The 21,019-nt window shown below is 43.3% G+C and overlaps 1 protein-coding gene across 1 annotated transcript in view; it reads right to left on the minus strand.

The window, feature by feature from the left end:
• Cad87A (cadherin 87A) overlaps positions 1 to 18,543 on the minus strand; it is a 78,903-nt gene extending 60,360 nt beyond the window's left edge. The window contains exon 1 of the mRNA XM_080277048.1: positions 18,455 to 18,543. Within this exon, the coding sequence (XP_080133174.1) occupies positions 18,455 to 18,543 (89 nt within the window). The remainder of the gene's footprint in view (positions 1 to 18,454) is intronic.
• Between the last annotated feature and the right edge of the window lie 2,476 nt (positions 18,544 to 21,019).

Below are 21,019 nucleotides of genomic sequence, written 5' to 3' on the forward strand. Positions count from 1 at the left end.
ACGGAGAGGCTGACCTATTACTAAACCTACATAAGTCAGTGTGCAAAGTTCACGTCCTTTCAAAGCGTGAACTAGGCTATAATAATGAAGAATAAAGGACAATGTAAAGGTCTAGCACACTTCCAACTTACAAATATATACTATCACAGCCACGGTATCTTGAATAATCCATGTATTTCTATTACAACCAATCACAGGCTACAAGATTTTTACAAACAAGTTGATGGTACAAAGTCTTCAGAAACACCAGTATCTAGGCAAATAATGGCTTCACAATGGGCTCTCTTGTCATGCAATACTAGCCTATTCGTTATTATATCGTTCTGTTACATAAATCCTCGCAATATCGCCACTCCGCATAAATAAACGTGCACAGGTATATTAACCGGCCGTCCCATTACTATTCTCCACTAACACAAATAGCATGCACACCCATCAAAAAAAAAAAAAAAAAAAAAAAAAAATCTCCAAACGTAGATGATATTGCGACAAGAGGAAATGTTGGGTAGGAGAGAGAGACAGGTCAGAGCTTGAATTCTTTACTTCTCTAACGTCTCGGGTTCTGTGTAGCCCGAAACGTAAGAGAAAGTAAATAATTCAAGTTCTAACCTGCGTCTCTCTCCCACCCAAATACTTTCAAAATCTCAAACACGGCACATATTTACACAAACGCCGAAAAAACTGCACGTTAATTCAAAACATTATCTCCGACTCAGTGCTTTCAGTGGGAATGTAAGCGCCAGACGAGGCAAACAGACTCCCAAACTGGCGATAATCCGGCGTTGTGGGTAGAAATAAGTGTGATATCAGACAGAGGCGCAGGGGGGATGCAGTGAAGATCCTGAGTTAATTCTGTACTTCCTGTGCACAATGGACGAGTCTGGGAAGGAGTAAAGTGTGGGAATCCTGTTTCTATATTTATCAATTTTCTTGAGCTGAAGTTGTTTATAATACTGCTTCTATAGTTACCAACTTTCATAAGCTGAAGTTGTTATAATTATCTTGTTTAATATACTGCTTCTATATTTACCAATTTTCTTATGCTGAAGTTGTTATAGTATTTTCTTGTTTAATATACTGCTTCTATATTTACCAATTTTCTTAAGCTGAAGTTGGTATAATATTATCTTGTTTAATATACTGCTTCTATATTTACTAATTTTCTTGAGCTTAAGTTGTTTCTATTAGTTTATAATATTGTTTCTTTATAATTCTGTCTTTACTCTTTCACCTACCATACACGTTAAGAAAACAAAAGTGAATATTAACGTGAAAAAGTACGATAAATTAAACGATTTTTATAATACAAAGCTACACTGCTATGGAGCCTCATTTACCCTGCAAGCTGGTTAACCCCTTCAATCCGATGCCGTATTTCGCATTACTGTACTTTGTTCACTTTAACTTGGCCTAAAATTACCAGCTCCCCATCTTGAATGCTGAGTTGTATCAAGACTCTCAACACAAGAATATGTTGCTAGTCACGATGCAGTGCTATGGAAAGGATGTTGAGGCGTAGTACTGTCTCATTCTGCCACTAAGCTACGTTAAGTAAGCTGACACATGACGAAAATTTGGGCCATGTTAAACTGAATGAACTACAGTACCGAATTCCCAGACGATTTCATTCAGCTGCGGGGATTTTTCCAACAAGAAATCTTCCTTAAACTAAAAAATAAATAAATAAATAAAATATACTGATGACAGCACGACTAAAAAGGAAAATAAAGTCACGGGATTGCAGGTGTTAAGATCGTTGTTAAATACGTCGCCATGTGGTGCGTGAGGTTGGGTATGCTCCGTGATATGCCAAGGGTCCGTATTCTCCTCGGTAAGGCAGCTCCCTAACACCATTTCCTACTGTATGCGACTTATTTTGCTTATTATACCTTACTGTCCGTCTCCGTATTATATAAATCCTTCTAATATCCCCATACTCTGCATAACAGCGACCAAGAGGGTATTAACCAGCCGTGACCAAAAATAAATCGGTAAGGGAGAGGTGTTAGGGAACTTCCTTATCCGACGAGCATACAGGCCAAGGTGTATGTGGGTCGGTCAGCTGGCAACTGCACTTTACTGTCCGCACGTTCCTTTCTTTTTCGTTCTTTTTTTTTTTCTTTTTATTTGGGGGGGAGGGGGTCAAGGCAGCAAGACCCAATCCTCTGTTTGGTGAATTCTGAACACTATAAGAACTCTACCTGCCTACCTCGCAGCTCAAGTTTTTCTGTCATGGCAAGACTAAATCCTTTGTCCATATGCATTACGAAACATTATAACCTCATTCCCAGTTATCTTCTAGCTCATTAGTTTGTACTCATTACATGACTAATCCTGTTTAATCAATTACTAATATTAAGCTTATCATCCTAGCTCAACACCCACTATTATAAACTGTGTAAGGGAAGCATTTAAAATATTGTGTCGGGGATGGTGGGGGGAGGGGGGATATGGGACAATTACCATAAAAGTCTATCTATCTATCTATCTATCTATCTACCTACCTACCTACCTATCCATCCATCTATCTATCTACAGCCAGACACCTTCATCCCGCAAGGCGTGTCCACAAATAAATCGCCTCCATATTGCCCAGTCCCCTGCCATTACGCTGCCCTCCTCACAACGCACACCCTCTCTCTCATACATCGAAGTGCCAAGCAAGAACAGCCAGCACTTCCACTTATCCATCACTTATGCCTTCTACATTCTCGGTTTCACCCCATATGCGAAACTACAGCCACTCTTCACCCGAGCAGCCTAGTTTCTCCCGCAACACATTATGTCTTACGTAAAACTCACCGCTCTGCTAGCCACGCCTATACTCTCACTGCAACAGCATGACACAAATAAGGTCACTGGTAATCTAACCCAACCATGGCCAGCAAAGTTTCCATGTCGCCTAGTCAGTTGCCTCACATGCTGCTGAGTAAGGGCATTTCCACACTGAGGTCGGAATCGGAAATATTCTGGCGCTGTCTCTCCGATCATGCAAATCAGGATAAAAAGTGGACAACAGAACAACCCTTTTTACTGGGCTAAAAGACAAAATATACGTGACTGTGAGAAACAAGCACAGTTGCGTTAGAGTGAGTCCAATTATAGTCTCCGCGTGGACAGGCACTAAGAAGTGGTCGTGGTCTGTGTGTCAGAGGTTATACAGCCAGATGTAATCCTTTCAGCCCAAGGATGCCTTTTTTCACTTTGTTCTAGCTACTGACAAATTATTTCATTCACCTTGGGATATTTTTCCCTCGCACTGATAGGAAAATAATGGCTACATCTAAAACCTCCACTTCTGTGTCTCCATCTATGGGTGACTGAGAAACTGCCAGCTGAGGGCGTGACCCAGTGAAAAGGAATGTTCTTCCAATTTTTAGTCAGAACTACACGATCACACAAACATGTTTAAGAGTGTCCGAGGAAGGGCCTCTGTGTGGAGACTGAAGAAGCTCTATCTCTGAGAAGACACAAATATGATGGCAATACTAATACTCCCATCAGGTGGCTTATATAACATGATTTAACACCATTACTCACATTACCACCATCCGGAACACCCCCCTCCCCTTTCCCCCAACCCTGTGACATCTAAAATTATTCGCTAATAAAGAGGAGCCACGAAGTCTCGCATGACAGCTAGAATACGACTCATACGCCTAACTCTAACTAGAATACTGACTCATACGCCTAATTCTAACTTCAATACTATTCATATGCCTAACTCTTCACCAGAATACGACTCATACGCCTAACTCTATAAACAGAAACATGACGGTAACACCAACACTCCTCTTCAGTGGTTTATATCACGAGAAATAACACCACCAACCTCCTCTCTCATCCCCCTACCGTGTCCTTGGTGACAATGTAGGTGTAAATCACTTTCCTTCATCGCTGGCCTCGGGAGACTCGCTTGCATTTACAGACAATTAAACAATTACACACATATTTACAGACTATTAAGTCCATCAGGAGGGTGACGTGGAGGTTCTTCTTACTACCACCTGACGATTTTTTTTTGTTTATTGCCAGGATATACGTCCAGCCGGGTTTACTGGAGGTGATATCTAACCCCTCCAGGACGATTACCAACACTTCAGAAAGCTCTCTCAAAAGCTCATAGTTTTTCTGTTTAATTCTGGTAAGAGAGAGAGAGAGAGAGAGAGAGAGAGAGAGAGAGAGAGAGAGAGAGAGAGAGAGAGAGAGAGAGAGAGAGAGAGAGAGAGTACATTAACACTGAAGCAACCATGACTCGCTCTCAATTGATAAAAATCGTCTGGCGCAGGCTGGAATCGAGAGAGGGTTAAGTACAACAATATTAGCCCCACCAGGCTCCTATGGCTCTCTCGCAGCTCAATAAAACCGTCTGGGATCTGCTTTGCTGGTGCAGATTATTAGCTCTCAGTAATCCTGTATTCCATAATTTGCTTCCCTTGTCCGAGTTTCGCGATGGTAAAAGATAGGAGATATGAAGTATTACGGTGTGTGTGTGTGTGTGTGTGTGTGTGTGTGTGTGTGTGTGTGTGTGTGTGTGTGTGTGTGTGTGTGTGTGTGTGTGTGTGTGTGTGTGTGTGTGTGTGTGTGTGTGTGAGAGACGAATGACTTTACATAGGGCATCATAAACGCTAGTTGGGACCCCTTGCACCCTAAACGGAAAGTTGGTGAAGTAATATACGCTACCGGCACACACACACACACACACACTCATATATATATATTCAGCACTAAAGATGGAAAGACGGCAATGGCAGTTTTAGGTCAAGTAAAAGTACAAAGAAAAAAGATTTTTACGTGGTCAAGAGGTTAAAGCACTTGGTTCACCCCCTCAGCCTCTGCACCGATCATCCAGTCACAAAATCAGTCAGTCAGTCAGTGTGTAATTCCTTCATTCATTCAGCCATTCACTTAGTCAGTGTGTAATTCCTTCATTCATTCAGCCATTCACTTAGTCAGTGGGTAATTCCTTCATTCATTCAACCATTCACTTAGTCAATCAATCAGTTAGTCAATCTGGTAAACAATTAGTCAGTCACACATTCACTAACGATTTACTCTGCGCGCGCGCACACACACACACACACACACACACACACACACACACACACACACACACACGCCTAAGTAGAGTTTAATATGTCAGCCTCGACTTTCTCTTCTAAATTGCTGTGTAAAGCCCGCCACAGCCTCCCTCTCTGCCGATGTTCAACTCTTCTCGTCTGTTCTCCTTTCTGCTGTTATTTATTCTTCTTTTCTGCTGTTATGTTCTTGGCTGTTTTCCTCTGGTCTGGTCTTCATATGTTTGTTATTCCCCCCTTCTCCCCCCCCCCTCTCTCTCTCTAAAAGGAGGGGATGTAGCATATAGTTACAAGGGATGGATGAAGCTTGCGTCTTGATTGTTTAGTACGCCGTACATAAAAGAAAAAAAAAGTCCATATTTCCATTGCAGGTACCGGTACCTCAACTGTCTATTTCTTCCAGATTCATCCCCTGCCGAAACAGAGCACTATACCCGTTTTATTCTAACCTGACCTAAAACTGCCATCTCTCCGTCATGAATACAAAGTTGTAAGAAGAGATTGACGCAAGAATTGGATGCTAGCCACGATAAAGTACTGTGGAATGGCTGCAGTGCTGCAGTATTGCCTTATTCTGCCACTGAGCCTCGAGAAATGAACTGCAAAACGACCAAACTCTGGACCAAGGTGAAAAATGTATAGTCTACGTGTTCTCAAGTTCATATGGCACTAGACTGAAAGGAAACGCAGGAGAATCAACTATATCTGGGGCCAATCTCTGTAAAGTAAGGGCACTGAAGGAAGAGTGACAGAAAGAGAGTGGAGGTGAAGGATGTGTAAGAGAAAGGGAGTGGGGGTGAAGGAAGTATGAAAGATAGGGAGTTGGGATGAAGGCAGTGTAAGAGAAAGGGAGTGGGTGTGAAGGTGTGAAAGAAAGAGAATGGAGGAAGGAAGTGTAAGAGAAAGGGAGTGTGGATGAAGGAAGAGTAAAAGAAAGGAAGTGGGATGAAGGAAGAGTGAGAGAAAGAGAGTGGGTATGAAGAAAGTGTGATGGGATGAAGTGTAACAGAAAGGAAGCAGGGGCGAAGGAAGTGAAGATGAAGGAAGTGTAAGAGAAAGGGAATGGAGGGGAGAAGGAAGTGTCAGAAAAAAGAGTGCGGATGAAGAAAGCGTGAGAGAAAGGGAGTGTGACAGAGATCAATTTCTCTAAAGGGAATGAAGATGAAGGAAGTATGAGAGGGACCAATCTCTATATAGGAAGTGTGGATGAAGGACGTGTGAGAGAGAGAGAGGCTAATTCCCAAGTCAAGGACCTGACGTAATGTGAAGGGCGGAGGAGCTGTCTCTGTGGTGAGGTCGTGGGGATGGGGGTCATGTGGAGGGTCAGGTGAGGGGATCATGTGGGGAGTCAGGTGAAGGGGTCATGTGGGGGATCGTGGGAGAGGATGTAATGTATGTGGGGGGATCATATGGACGGGTCATATGAAGGGGTCGTCAGAGTGGGGGGGTCATGTGGGGTCATGTGAGAAAGGGTGTCACATAGGGATCATGGAGGGGGGCCATGTGGGGAGTCATAGTGCAGTCATGTGAGGCAGGAGCCATGTGGTGGAGTCATGTGAGGCAGAGGTCATATGGGGGTTGTGGGGGGTGATGGGTTATACGAGGGGGGGGGGGAGGAAGTAATAAAGGCCTGAGGGGGTGACACGTTCCAGCCCCGAGCTGGTGATGACTACGAGATGACTAGCTTGCTCTCATCACCCTCACTCCCCCCTCCCCCTCTCTCTCTCTCTCCACCAACCACCTCCTTTCTCTTCTTTTCCCTCCCCTCACCTCCCAGTGACCTCCTTGCCTCCACTCCCCTCCATTAGCCAGCTCGAACAAGTCTGCCAATATGTTTCTCTGTCTTTCGGTCTGTCTGTCTTTTCTATTCTCTTCTTTCTCTCTCCCTTTCTTCTGCTTATTCTTCCCATTTTACTTCCTTGCTCCTTTTCTTCTAATTTCTTTTCTCTCCCTCATTTTTTCCCTATTCCTCTCGACTGTTTTACTTTCATGCGTCTGACGTTTTCTCCCCCTCCCCTTCCTTGTCTGTCTGTCTGTCTGTCTGTCTCTTTCTCTCTCTCTCTCTCTCTCTCTCTCTCTCTCTCTCTCTCGTGCAGCATCCAAGGCCAGACCAGGTGTGAGTCACGCTCTGCCCACTCCCTCACCATCACCATCACTGCTATCACCTTTACCTTTCCGATACCACTATCACCATCACTATCATTTTCCCTACCACAACCACTAGCTACCTATCACCACCACCACCACCACCACCACTATAAGATTCGCCACCACTATCACCATCATTGCTATCATCTCTTGCACCACCACTCTCGTCTCTATCACCATCACCACTATCACCTCTTCACCACCACTATCACCATAACTACCACCACTATTTACCACTTCACCATTACCACCAAACGTTAGCCCCCAACCACAACCACACCACCACCAATATCACCACCACCGTTATCACCACTAGCACCATCACCATCACCACCACTATCACCACAACCACACCACCACCAATATCACCACCACCGTTATCACCACTAGCACCATCACCATCACCACCACTAGCACCAAAATTTCAGCTAATACCCACTACTACTACTACTACTACTGCTGCTTCTACACTACCACCAAAACTCCTACTAAATTTACAGCCAGATATACGAGAGGAAGCAGAAGATCAGCGGGAGGATTCTTGACCGTATATGCGATCTATTCCCTGCCGTAAGTGTTATTTGTTCTCCCATGATGGAAGGAGAGAGGAGAGAGAAGAATAGTCCCTCGTCTCTTGTTCCTCCTTGAAAAACAAATTCTGGTTACATGATTGGTTAGTAGCAGTAGTAGTAGTGATAGTAGTAGTAGCCGCAACCCCCGTAGTAGTAGTAACAGCAGTCGTAGTTGCAACCACACTCATTCTATCGTGAACCCAGTGGACTGCAGGCTAAAGATGTCATTCTCCTGCAGTCCACTATCCACTTTTTGGGAGATAAGGAGGGAGATGAGGGACGCTTGTATAACCAGGCAGTGGAGCCAACCAGTTATATCTTTGCCACCACGTGAAGGCGTCCTTCTCTAGCGCCGTGTCAACAGATATAAGGGGGAAACAAACTTTACTTCAGAGTCTGACCAGTTCAAGAAGTAGGCTAGACACACATGCTCTCTTACCAAGGCTAACAAGGCCAGAGGAGTTTCAACAGTATTAGTAACCCCTTCGACACGATTACCTAAGTTTCATTTTTATTCTAGCTAGCAACAATTATTTTCTTCAACTTATTAGACATGCATAATGAGGAAAGGTGACGCTTCTAACAAACCTCTTAACTGGACAAACCTACCCGGAGTTCAAGAGCATCATCATGAAGTAGGTGAAGCAGGAAGAATATGATGACAATGACGGTACGTTCGAGAGAGAGAGAGAGAGAGAGAGAGAGAGAGAGAGAGAGAGAGAGAGACAGACAGACAGACAGACAGACAGACAGACAGAGAGACAGACAGAGCACTGCCAAGGTGTATGCAAATCCACAGTCATCTGAACAGCCCAAGATGAGAGCAAAGCATACTGGGGTTCTTTACATTTACTGCTGAGTGTTCCGTACAAGATGGCGTGCAAGTTAACCACGTACGATGCTCACAACTGTTCCATAAATGACCACAAGAAATTAGTGCCTTGGATACACCTCCTTTTTTGGACGTAGGGCCGGAGAGCTGGGATCCAAAATTATGTCTATTCTACTCTGTCTCTAAGCATATGTTTCAGGTCTACTTATACCTATAGAGATTATCAAGGCGATTCAGTTGATATTCACACTTTAATTTCTGGATCTATAATGGTTCTGTCAGGGAGTGGTGGCAATAATACCTGTCTACACTGCCTACACACAGGATGGCCAGAGCGAGGCAGATAGAAGGGGTGTACCTGGGGTGTGCCTGTGTGTACCTGCTGCCTAAATTGCCTAACCTTGTATACAGCCTGGGAAGACTGGAGTACAAAGGAAATAATGGTGTGTGTGTGTGTGTGTGTGTGTGTGTGTGTGTGTGTGTGTGTGTGTGTGTGTGTGTGTGTGTGTGTGTGTGTGTGTGTGTGTGTGTGTGTGTGTGTGTGTGTGTGTGTGTGTGTGTGCTGGTTATGTACAGTGGGTCAGCAGGCCGTTCCCTCCCCCCTTCCCCCTCCCTGCGGTCACCTTAGCCCCCTCCCCTCCCCTCCCCTCAGTCTCTTCCTGCACCCTCCTCTCCCCCTTCTCTTTTCTTCCCTTCATCCATCTATCCCTCTCGCCTCCACTCCCTTCCTACCCTTCCCTGCCACCCACCCACCCTCCCTCCCTTCACGTATCTGTCACCCCTTCCTTCACTCCCGTCCCCACTCCTATCCTGCTTCTTCCCACCCACCCACTCTCCCTCCCTCTACCTATGCCGCCTCTTTCCCTCTCGATCTCACTCCCTACCTATCTCCCTCCCTCTCTAATTCCAACCATTCATTCCTCTCTCCTTCCCTCCCTTCTCCACCTTCGTGTGTCTCTCTGTTCTTATCTCCCTGTGGTCACCCTAATTCTCTCTCTCTCTCTCTCTCTCTCTCTCTCTCAACCTACATACCGAAACCTTCCATACCATTGGGCAGCCTAAAGAGTGTTCTTAGATTTCTTTTTCTTTCCCCTTTTCATGTTTCTGGATGCTACTCATTCATTGAAATCTCCGACCCTACTTATTTTTCTTTTGCTTTTTATTTTCTTTATCCCTTTTTTAGTTTCTCTCAGTTCAGGCTTAATGTCACTCAGGGAAGAGCAACTGGTCTCTCTTGTCTTAAATATTTAGATTAGCAACTTTATTCCTGGGCTCATACGTTCCTGATAAGGCAATAGAGGCTTGAGAGAAAAATAAAGCCTGATTTTTCCTGCTTGTCAGACGATATTATTCACTCTCAAGTGGGACCCTCGATGTGAAGGGGTTAATGGGATTCCCAAACTGTCAGACTCAAAATAATGTAAACAACTAAATCCATCTTCCATCCTCCCACTCCCTCTATCCCTCCCACCCTCCCTTCTCACGCCATCTCCTCCAGCCACCCACACACTCCCACCACATTCTTTGCCCCTACCACTCTCCACCCCCCTTTATCCCTCCATCTCTAAAAAAGGGCAAAGTCTACCTCCCTCTTATCACTCTACCCCAGCCCCTATTCTCCCTCTCTCACCAAACTCTCTCTCTCTCTCTCTCTCTCCCTCTCTCTCTCTCTCTCTCTCCTTCCCCCACACTCTCCCTATCCCCAATTCCAACCCATTTCCTCATATTCCCACCACCTCCTTTTTTCCCCACATCCAATACACCCTAGCTAATCCAAACCCACCCCCTCCCGAAACACCTGAACAGAATCTACTTATTTTTAATCTAGCAAGCCACAGATAGTTTAACCAAGATTACGAGTGCTTCCCTTTCCTCTTAGAATTTAAAACACCTTATTATAAAATTCTTGAGAACATCCCCGCTTAGGTAGTAAGATGGATGGTGACGTAAACTGTTTAACTAAGATGCTATTCATACCTGTGACGAGACCATGGGTGGAATAACGAGAGAGAGGAGAGGAGGAAAGTGGGGGAAGAGGGAGGGGAGGAAGAATGCACGGGGAGAGAAGATGAAGAATGGAGGGGAAGAGAAGAGGAAGAATGGAGGGGAAGAGGAAGAATGGAGGGAAGAGGAAGAATGCAAAGGAAGTATAAGAACAAGGAAAATGAAGTGGGGGAAGGGGAAGAGGACGAATGCAGCGAAAGAGAGGAGAAGTGAAAGAATGCACAAGAATGGAAGATGACGAATGCAGGGAATGAGGGGGAAGATGAAGAATGCAGAGGGTGTGGAAAAAGAAAGAGAATGAAGAGGGAGAAGGGGAATAGGAATGATACAAGAGGAGATGGAGGTGAATATGAAAGAAGGAACAAGAGGAAGAATGCAGAGGGTGAAGGGGTGAGGAAGAGGGAAGAACACAGCTATTTACAAACAAAGGAACGGGAAGAAGGACAAAAGAAAGGGGAGGGGAGGGGAGGAGGGATGGAAAGGGAAGAAAAACGGGGGGAGGGGGGAGGAGAAATGAGAGACAAAGAATGCAAATGGAAAAGAGATGAGGAAAGGGGAAGAAGCATAAAAGAGAGCGTTAGGGAAAAAAGGGAGGTGATGAAGAAAGAAAAGTGAAAGAAAATAAATAAAATATAAGAAATGGACACCCACAAGTTGACACCGAAACGATAAGAAGAAAACATTAAAGAATATCGGTAATATGCAAAATAAATCGCTAAGGAAAAGGTGTTACGAAATCTGTACCAACGAGCTATACGGCTGAGAATGCTGATGGACTGTACTGTAAGAATGAGGACAGTGAGGAAAGCAGAATTTAAAGCCGTATTGTGGTAAGAAGGATGGCATTACGGAGGACGAGGTATTGTATTATTGGTGGAGAAAAGGGTGATATTTTCTTTACGTCTCTCTCTCTCTCTCTCTCTCTCTCTCTCTCTCTCTCTCTCTCTCCAAAGGCCTCTTGTTTACCTGATGATTACATACTGCCCAGGTGTTACTGTGTTTGTGTAGTCCTGGTCCGTAATTCCTTTGCAAAACTAATGAAGATGAATTCCAACCAATTAAAATACCGTTGATTAGTTTATATTCCAACCACTTAAAATACCGTTGATTAGTTTACATTCCAACTAAATTACGTTACTGTTGATACGACTACATTCCAACCAATTACATTACCATTGATTAGATTATATTCCAACCAAATGACCGCTGAATAGTTTACAAAGATCTCATTAGGATGTGGCACGAATTAGAGATGTATCCAATTATTATTTATTAGAGAATATATTTAAATCATTTATATCGGGGGACGACTAACTTACCTTGAATAAAATCGTCTTGCTTTAATAAAAATAAATGAAATAAATACATAAAAGTGTCTCCTGAACAGCATCATCTGACGTTGGGGAAAAGAAAATGCAAATTCCGTCTCCTTGGGGGGAATGGCTAAGAAGAACTAGACATGTTTGTGTAATTGTGCAGGGAGGGTAGTGGATGGAATATTTTTGACACTACGCTCTATACTGTATCTGTAGCAGAGAAACTAGGTAGTGATTTATTTATTTATAGTATTATTTTTCTGTATTTATCTGAGGAGTGGGAGTTGGTGGCAGCTAACAATTCCAGTGCTTGATCTGTTTTGTTGGATAGGGTACAGAGGCGTGACCAGCTAGCGGCATATACGTGTGTGTGTGTGTGTGTGTGTGTGTGTGTGTGTGTGTGTGTGTGTGTGTGTGTGTGTGTGTGTGTGTGTGTGTGTGTGTGTGTGTGTGTGTGTGTGTGTGTGTGTGTGTGTGTGTGTGTGTGTGTGTGTGTGTGTGTGTGTGTGTGTGTGTGTGTGTGTGTGTGTGTGTGTGTGTGTGTGTGTGTGTGTGTGTGTGTGTGTGTGGGCGGTTCAAGGTGGACCGGTCACACCTGGATCCCTTCCCTTACACCTCTCTCTCTCTCTCTCTCTCTCTCTCTCTCAATCTTGCTCTTTCATATTTTCGTCTCCTTTTCATTCCTTCCACTTGATCTTCGTTTTTACTCTCTCTCTCTCTCTCTCTCTCTCTCTCTCTCTCTCTCTCTCTCTCCAGTCTCCTCCCAATCTTGCTCTTTCATATTTTTGTCTCCTTTTCACTTCTTACACTTCACCTTCATTCTCTCTCTCTCTCTGTCTCTCCCTGTCTCTCTCTCTTTCTCTGTCTGTCTGTCTCTCTCTCTCTCAGGGCAATATGTGACTCACTTGGTTACCTGTACAGCTGCCCTTTTCCCTAACATCTGTCACCTGTCCTACCTTCACCCTCCTTTTCTAATCCTATCCTTGCCTTTTTCTGTCCTGATCTGACCTTTAGAACTCTGGACCGCTCTTACCTGTATCTTTACCCATCCCTTCCCTTATCCTCCCTTTCCCCCTTCTTTTCCTACCCCTCATTTTCCTAGTCCTACCCTCGTCTTTCTCTTCTTGTACCTCCTTTCCTTGTCCTGCCCTGCTTTTCCTTTCCATGACCTGCCACTGTCTTGTCCTGCCGGGTCCTTAGCTATGTCCTGCCCTTCCCTTTATTGTCCTTTTCCCTCCCATTCTAGCCTCTCTCTCTCTCTCTCTCTCTCTCTCTCTCTCTCTCTCTCTCTCTCTCGCCGTAACAGGCTATGCAGTATTCAACAGCTGTTTCTCGGCAGCACATTATACTTTGAAATTTCCCTTTACAGACCACGAAGGAGAGAATGCACACTCAGATGATATTTCCTGTAGACCAGTTTCCCTCACACACACACACACACACACACACACACACACACACACACACATTTTTACACCCACCTATTCTCTTCACCCTTCGAATAAAATCTTCATGAATTCCTTGACACACTCTCAAGATATCTCGCCTTTACCTGTCTGCTTTGGGTGGAGAGACTGGACCGCAGAGAAAGGGGAACGAACCATCTGCATTAATTAGGTCGTCTACATATCTATTATTTTACAGGGAGAGATACTCACCACACTTACGGCCTATCCACTAACTATCCCTCTCTCAATATGTGGCGTTTGAGTGTTGTATTCCTTTGTATTCCTTTATATTCCTTTGTATTCCTATTTCTTGTACTCACTCCTTCGTTGTCCTTCCTTCCCTCGCCTTCTGTGGTCTTCACTCTCTCTTACACTGCACCTGGTCTATTTAAATTTCTCTCTCTCTCTCTCTCTCTCTCTCTCTCTCTCGTTCGACATTTTCACTGTTTCATCACCTTTCTCCTCTGTCTCTCCCTCCTTCTAGTTCTTCCTTCTGCCTCTTCCTTTAGTCTTTCAATCTTTCTATTTCTTCCTATAACACCTACTATTTTTCCTTCTCTTTAGCCCTTCCTACTCCATCTACGTGCACCTTCCCTCCTCCTACTTTTTCCTTCTCCCAAGAGGAATGAAGATGTATGATTTTCAAAGGTGATGGCAGTGAGAGGCCTTAACTTCTTGACGAGGGATTGAAAAAAAAATATATATATAAGAATGAAAAAAAACGCACTCACGCACGAGTACATACAGAGAGAGAGAGAGAGAGAGAGAGAGAGAGAGAGAGAGAGAGAGAGAGAGAGAGAGAGAGATGCAAAAGGATGATGATGTGAGTGGGGAAAGGTGAGGGGGCAGTGAGGAGGAGAGTGCTGAGGTGAGGTGAGGGTAGCGTACTGCCTGTGTGTGTGCTGAGGCCAGAGAAAGTAAGGTGAACCAGCAGACACCACCATCACCAACCAGGCCAGCAGACTAAGCGAGGGCAGAGTCTCGTGATGGTAAGGGTAAGGATGCTGCGAGCCAACTAAGCTGTTATTAGCCAGTCAACAGCCTATAACACAGAATACGAGTGATATAGGCAAAATAAGCCACTTGGGAAAGGTGTTACGGAACTTTTTAACCTTCAAGAATACGGGCTATAAGGCGTAATAAGCAAAATAAGTTGCTTAGGAAAAGGTGTTAGGGAGCTTCCTTAACCGACGAAAAATGGGGGCCATAAGGCGTAATAAGCAAAATAAGTCGCTTAGGAAAAGGTGTTAGGGAGCTTCCTTAACCGACGAAAAAGGGGGGCATAAGCTGTAATAAGCAAAATAAGTCGCTTAGGAAAAAGTGTTAAGGAGCTTCAGCGACGAGAATACGGGCCATCGAGAGAATCCTGTTAGATGACCGTGAAGCCTTCCGACCAGCGACTAGTTCCACGACTCCCCCTTGGACTGCAATGTTATGTAATTTAATACTGTACATCCGCCATTACATATTTTATCTGTACAATCTCTCATCTCTCTTATCCGTCCCATGATACCGGTATAAGGCATCCTGGGTACATCAGAACACCTTTGAAGTCACGTTGAGCTAGTTCTCTCTCTCCCTCCCTCCCTCCCTCCCTCTCTCTCTCTCTCTCTCTCTCTCTCTCTCTCTCTCTCTCTCTCTCTCTCATGTATCTGAAATTTTGGATAACGTAAGATAAACTGCATCCACGGTAAATATTACACACTGTATTGGAGAGAGAGAGAGAGAGAGAGAGAGAGAGAGAGAGAGAGAGAGAGAGAGAGAGAGAGAGAGATTCAAAATAAGAAAATGAGCTTTAAGGGATGCTATATATGAAAGATCAATTATATATACTTTTCTGTGAAGAGGATGGGATGTGACATGACGCGGCACGTGAAAAAAAAAATGGTGTAAAAGAAACTTGAATATAAAGATGAAAGAAAAAAGAGAGAAAGAGAAAGAAGGAAAATCTGGCACTCGCAATTCTGGCATACATTAACCAGAAACTTTCCCCAGATCCCGTTCCTTGTACTGCTAAAAAAAAATAATAATAATAATAATAAAAAAAAAAAACTAAAAAAAGGACCAGTTACTCCACGGCAGAAAGCACTCTCTCATCAACACCAACACTGCCAGACTCTCCAATCGCAACATTTGGGGTCGAATTATGAGAGCGGCACCGAAATCACCATTCTTACTCACCACCGGGGTCAGAATGGCGGGAAATCGTCCGAGGGTGTGTTGGTGGCCACGACTTCGACTCGGAAAAAAAAGAAAAAGATTCGCGGACACAAGCACACGCACGAAAAAAAAAAAAAAAAAAAAAAAAAAAAAAGAAGCTACTCTACTGCGGCGGGTGGATGCGGGTTGCGGGTCGATGCCCTGACTGCGTAAAAACCATAATCCGGTTGGCTGATCCACTGAAAGAAAGTAAAGCGCATCACTGGCCGGTGCGGAAAGAGGATCATTTTCTTGGTGGAGTTTAAATCACTTACGTACGGGTTGTGAAACAGTGGATATTATTACAATATCAGCCAAGATTAGATAGACAGATAGAGAGAGAGAGAGAGAGAGAGAGAGAGAGAGAGAGAGAATGGTGAGAAGAGTGGAAAGTGCATTAAGGTCACATGCTGGAGAGAGTGTGAGTGAAGCTAGGCTGGCAAGGAAGAGAATGAAACATATGCAATCTCTTAAGCTAACAAACTCGCTTATTACAAGCAAAAATAAAGTACAAAATAAATCCTCGTAAGGAAGTGGTTGATTAGCTTTGAGTATAAGCTAAAAATAATCCTAAACATCACAACCCCTTCACTACGATGATGTTAAATATCCTCCAATGGCTATCACCAGACGATTTTCCTCAGCTTTTTGGAGAGAAATTTGGAAACTGGAAGGGCTGGACAGACACTTATTAACCTCCTTCACTACAACAAGTCTCTCCTCAGCTGAATAAAATCGTCTGATGGTTGCAGGAAGTGAATATTAAAACACGTCATCGGATTGAAGGGGTCAGCTTAGGAAGACCCCACAACAGAATTCATAAACATGCACATCACGACCTACTAAAATAATAATAATAATAAAAACGGACATATTGGACAAGAACATTTACTATGCTGTTTACACACAACTAGGGGTATAATAATAATAATAATAATAATAATAATAATAATAATAATAATAATAATAATAATAATCTCTTGCAGAATCTTCAAGTTAGATTTTTAGACTTCACACAGGTCATAGTTCTTTCACGTTAACCTGGTCCAAGTTTTCGTTCTTTTGCAGCTTATTTCACGTCTCTCAGTGGCAAAATAAGACGATCATGTAACGGCTTTACATCCCCTCCACAGCGCTTCTTCGTGACTAGTATTACAATTTTGTGTTATTCTTTCATTACAACTCATCGTTCAAGGAGAGCTGGTAATTCTAGGCCAGAAAGGGAAAGTATACACAAGATCTGTACGGTACTATATATATATAAAAAAAAAAAAAAATGTCGAAAAAGTACGATCATTACACACACACACACACACACACACACACACACACACACACACACACACACACAAATCGTTCTAAACATTTTGGAAAGGCGAAGAAAATACCAAGAGAATATATATTGCTGTAAAATCCAAAACACGTATTAAAAAAAAAAATGTTGCCACCGTGGTTCGAGGAAAAAAAGAACATTATAAATATTTTTCCCTTTCCAGTGCTACAAAAATATTAAGACAGGTCGCTACGCCATCGCCAAACTTTTGTGGCCTCGTCAAAGCAATGGTTTCCGCATCTGGTCTGTATATAAAAGTTTCAAAGTGGTTTTAAAAATATATGTACTGAGTTCTGTTTTCATTTTTGTGTGCATGTTTTATGTGTTCCAATATTCTCCTTGAGTGTTGTTGTTATTATTATTATTATTATTATTATTATTTTTATTATTATTATTATTTCTCCTTCATTACTGGTTTATTGTCTTTACCATCAACTCGCAGAAACTTATACCATATTCTTGTCTTATAATCACGTAAGAAGCAGCCCTGAGAGAATCATCAAATCTAATGATGACGTCAATCTTTCCTCCTTCCTTCTCGTCCCAGATGATTTCTCTCTCTCTCTCTCTCTCTCTCTCTAGTTAGATAGATAGATAGATAGATAGTTAGATTAGATAGATAGATATCCAGGGAAATGTTTGGTACAGCCTACGTTAGGATAATACCAGGCATAACATGTATCGAGGGAAACTCAAATATCAGAGACGCAAAACTGGAATTAATAGGTATTGTATGAACATAATAGCCCTCCACACACACACACACACACACACACACACACACACAAGGTTATCATACACTAAAAATCATACAGTACTTGGCGGGCAACAAAATATATGTATTAGTAAAAACATAAATCTTCTGACATGCACCGGCAATCACAACCACGACAAGGCTATGCAGGGAGAGAGGGGAAAAAACTCACTATCTGCACGTATATCTTGCATGCCTCAAAGAATCGCCATCATCATCATCATCACCACCATTATCATCACAACCACCACCATCAACCTGTACAAGCTAAATCTCTCTCTCTCTCTCTCTCTCTCTCTCTCTCTCTGGCTTCTGAGAGCAATGACAGACTAGGCACGTTCTACCTTCCTCTCATGCTTCGGAAATTATCGTCGAAAACTGGGGACCTGCCATTCTACCCTTCGTGATTCTTCAAAATAGCTCCACAGTGTGACGAGGGAAGGAGACAGTACTTTTGATGCCCATAGTACAGTGATTAAAAAAAAAAAAAAAAAAAAAATGAAAACGAATGAAAAGAAAATGAAAGAAAAGAAAAAAGAAACAAGCTTCTCTATTTCAGTTTCATGGCAGCTAAGTCTGTTCCATCTTCGCTTGGCACATTCACGCTAATAATACTGTATGTCAATAGCCAAAAATAAATGTCATCGTAGGTACGTTTTTTCGACTCTGGGCATAGATTTGTCCGCTCCCTGAGGCTTGCCAATCCTTCTACGTGCCAAACACACACAGTCACATGTCACCACTTCAGCACTAATACCCATCATCCATACCGAATACACACTAGGTCCGTCTCATTGAGGACTAGAGTATGGTATTTGCCGAAGTGTTTTTCTACATATTCTTGGGTCTCGCGGAACATGATTAGGTCCACCTAAACGAAATTCAAGGCAAAATATTACTCATCCCTAAGACCTTGATCGAACTAGCGTCATTCCAGGTAGTAAATCACTTCGCTAATCACATGCAATCACTAATGACAGGAATTTGACGAAAGGAACATGAAGTTGACGTTCGTGAAAGTAGCTCCGTAATGAGAGGCTGCTGAAAGAGGAGTAATTGTGGGCTGGAGGGATAGGGGGGAGGGGGGGGAAGAAGCTGCCGGTTAGAGGTGAGGTGAGGCGAAGGGGGGGGAGGGGGACAAAAGGGAACGGTTGGGTAGGGCTGGGTAGGTGAAAGGAGGAACAGAGGAAAAGTTAGGAAACGGGATAGGAAGGGGGAACTGAGGTAGAACTGGGGAAGGGGTTAGGAAGGAAGGGAACAGGAGGGGAAGACAGGAAAGGGATAAGGGGAAGGTTAATGTGGAGCTTGTGAGAATGGGAAACAGAGGGGAGGGACGTATAGCAGTAAAAAAAATAAAATGTAAGGAGAAGGGGTAGAACAGGAGCTTTAAAAAGGTGGAAAGGGAGGGGAATGGGGTTAATGTGGGGGCTGTGGAAGGGGAGAGGGGCAGGGTAGAGTGAGGAGTTCTGGATATAAGGGGTAGGGGGTAGGGATAGCAGGGGAGGTAGGGTGGACTAGGAACTGTGAAAAGGTGGAAAGGATGATGTGGAGAGGGTGAGATGGGGGGGAGGGGATGTGGAACAATGCTGGAGAAGTACAGAGGTGGATGATAAGGGGAGGGGAGGAGAGGGAAATGAACAGTAAAGAGGTTAGGTATATAGAAGGGGGGGGGGGAAGGTGGAAGAGGGAGGATGTGGAGGAGTTTGACAAGGAAGAAAGGGGAGGCTGGTGAGGGGACAGGAAGAGGGAGGATGTGGAGGGGTACGTGAAGGAGAAAAGGGGAGGCTGAGGAGGGAGAAAGTGGGTGGGAGGATATGGAGAGGGGTTACGTGAAGGGGGAAGGGGATGACTGTGGCGGTAGGGAGGGGGGTACAGGAGGGTAGTATTTACATCCTCCCGCTGTGTTGTGTACTTATGGCTGTTAAGTAATTACCAGTACTGGAATGGGTTATTATACGTAGTCAACAACAAACAGCGTCGTTAACCTACAGTATGTACTCTCGTTGTGCTTAAGCGAGATGTCGTTTTTGAAACAAGTTCTTGAATGACTACAGTACGCCATTTTTTCCCCCCAGTGTCACGCAATCTGTTTACTCAAAATTACCAAAAATATAATAACCAGGCGTCTTGTCAGGGAGGTAGGCTAACTCTCAACAAGGTACAGCCAGTGTTTACTTAATATAGCAGCTTAATACTGATGTACGTATGCATTTATTCTTATGGCTAAATACGCTGTTGCATTACCAGTTCCAATAAGTAAAAACAGACTACTCTTCCACTGCTACGGACGCATCAAGGTACTGCACTGGAGCTCAAACTTGACGATTATATTCAGTCGTAGCAAGAAAAGGAAAATCGTGGGTTACGGCCTGTTTCCTATATCAAGAGTGTGGTGAATGGGTAGGACTTAATCATGGCTGTAAAAGTAGAAAGCGCCGTACATATATGGCGAATTGACCAATGGATATCTGACGTTCAGTACTTATACCGTAATTAAGCCCATTAAGCATGATGACATGTTTATTTCATTCATTCCCACTAACACCAAGGGATTTTATTTGGCTCAGGATACACGGGATGACCCATATACAATCTCCAGTCCCACTCCCCTGGGCGATTTTTTGTGCGTTGTGTGGACGGCTCAGTCAATATTCTCTCTCTCTCTCTAGATTACCAGCGTTTTATTTTAATTAAAAGATTTTCTGGTAGTAGGGATTAATGGCAACTTTGACCCCTACGTTGCTGTGACGATTAATAGTAATAATAATAATAATCATCATCATCATTATCATCATAATAATAATATTATTATTATTATTACTACTACTACTACCGCTACTTCCACCAGACGCTTAAATTTGGTTCAACATCGTCCAGAAGAGAATAAACTTTCCTGTGGATATACCCACTTGTCTTGTGAAAAAAGTTAGAATCATGAAGCTATAATAAAAAATCATGAAGCTATAATAAAAAAATCAAGACGCTTTAATAAAAAAAATCATAGTTATAATAAAAAAAAATCATGAAGCTATAAATAAATAAAAAAAATCATAGTTATAAACAACCCTTCCTAACGGGACACAAAACTAGCCATGAGAGTCTACCTGGTGTCCTTCAGTCCCTACGTGGGCAGGTGTGTCCTAACACGGTGAGGGGAGGGTAGAGGGCGGATGCTGCTTTCAGGTGTTAGGGGGAAAAAACATCGAAAAATGGATTTGATCGCATTTTTTCTTCTTATATAATTATTACACACGTTTACAAATTTACAGAATCCAGAATATTATGGTATACTTACACACGTTTACAAATTCAGTCTGGAAAACAGTGGTTAATTA

This window comes from Coenobita brevimanus, chromosome 68, assembly GCF_032717465.1.
Source record: "Coenobita brevimanus isolate Jiangsu-jjx chromosome 68, ASM3271746v2, whole genome shotgun sequence".
Classification (NCBI taxonomy): Eukaryota; Metazoa; Arthropoda; class Malacostraca; order Decapoda; family Coenobitidae; genus Coenobita; species Coenobita brevimanus.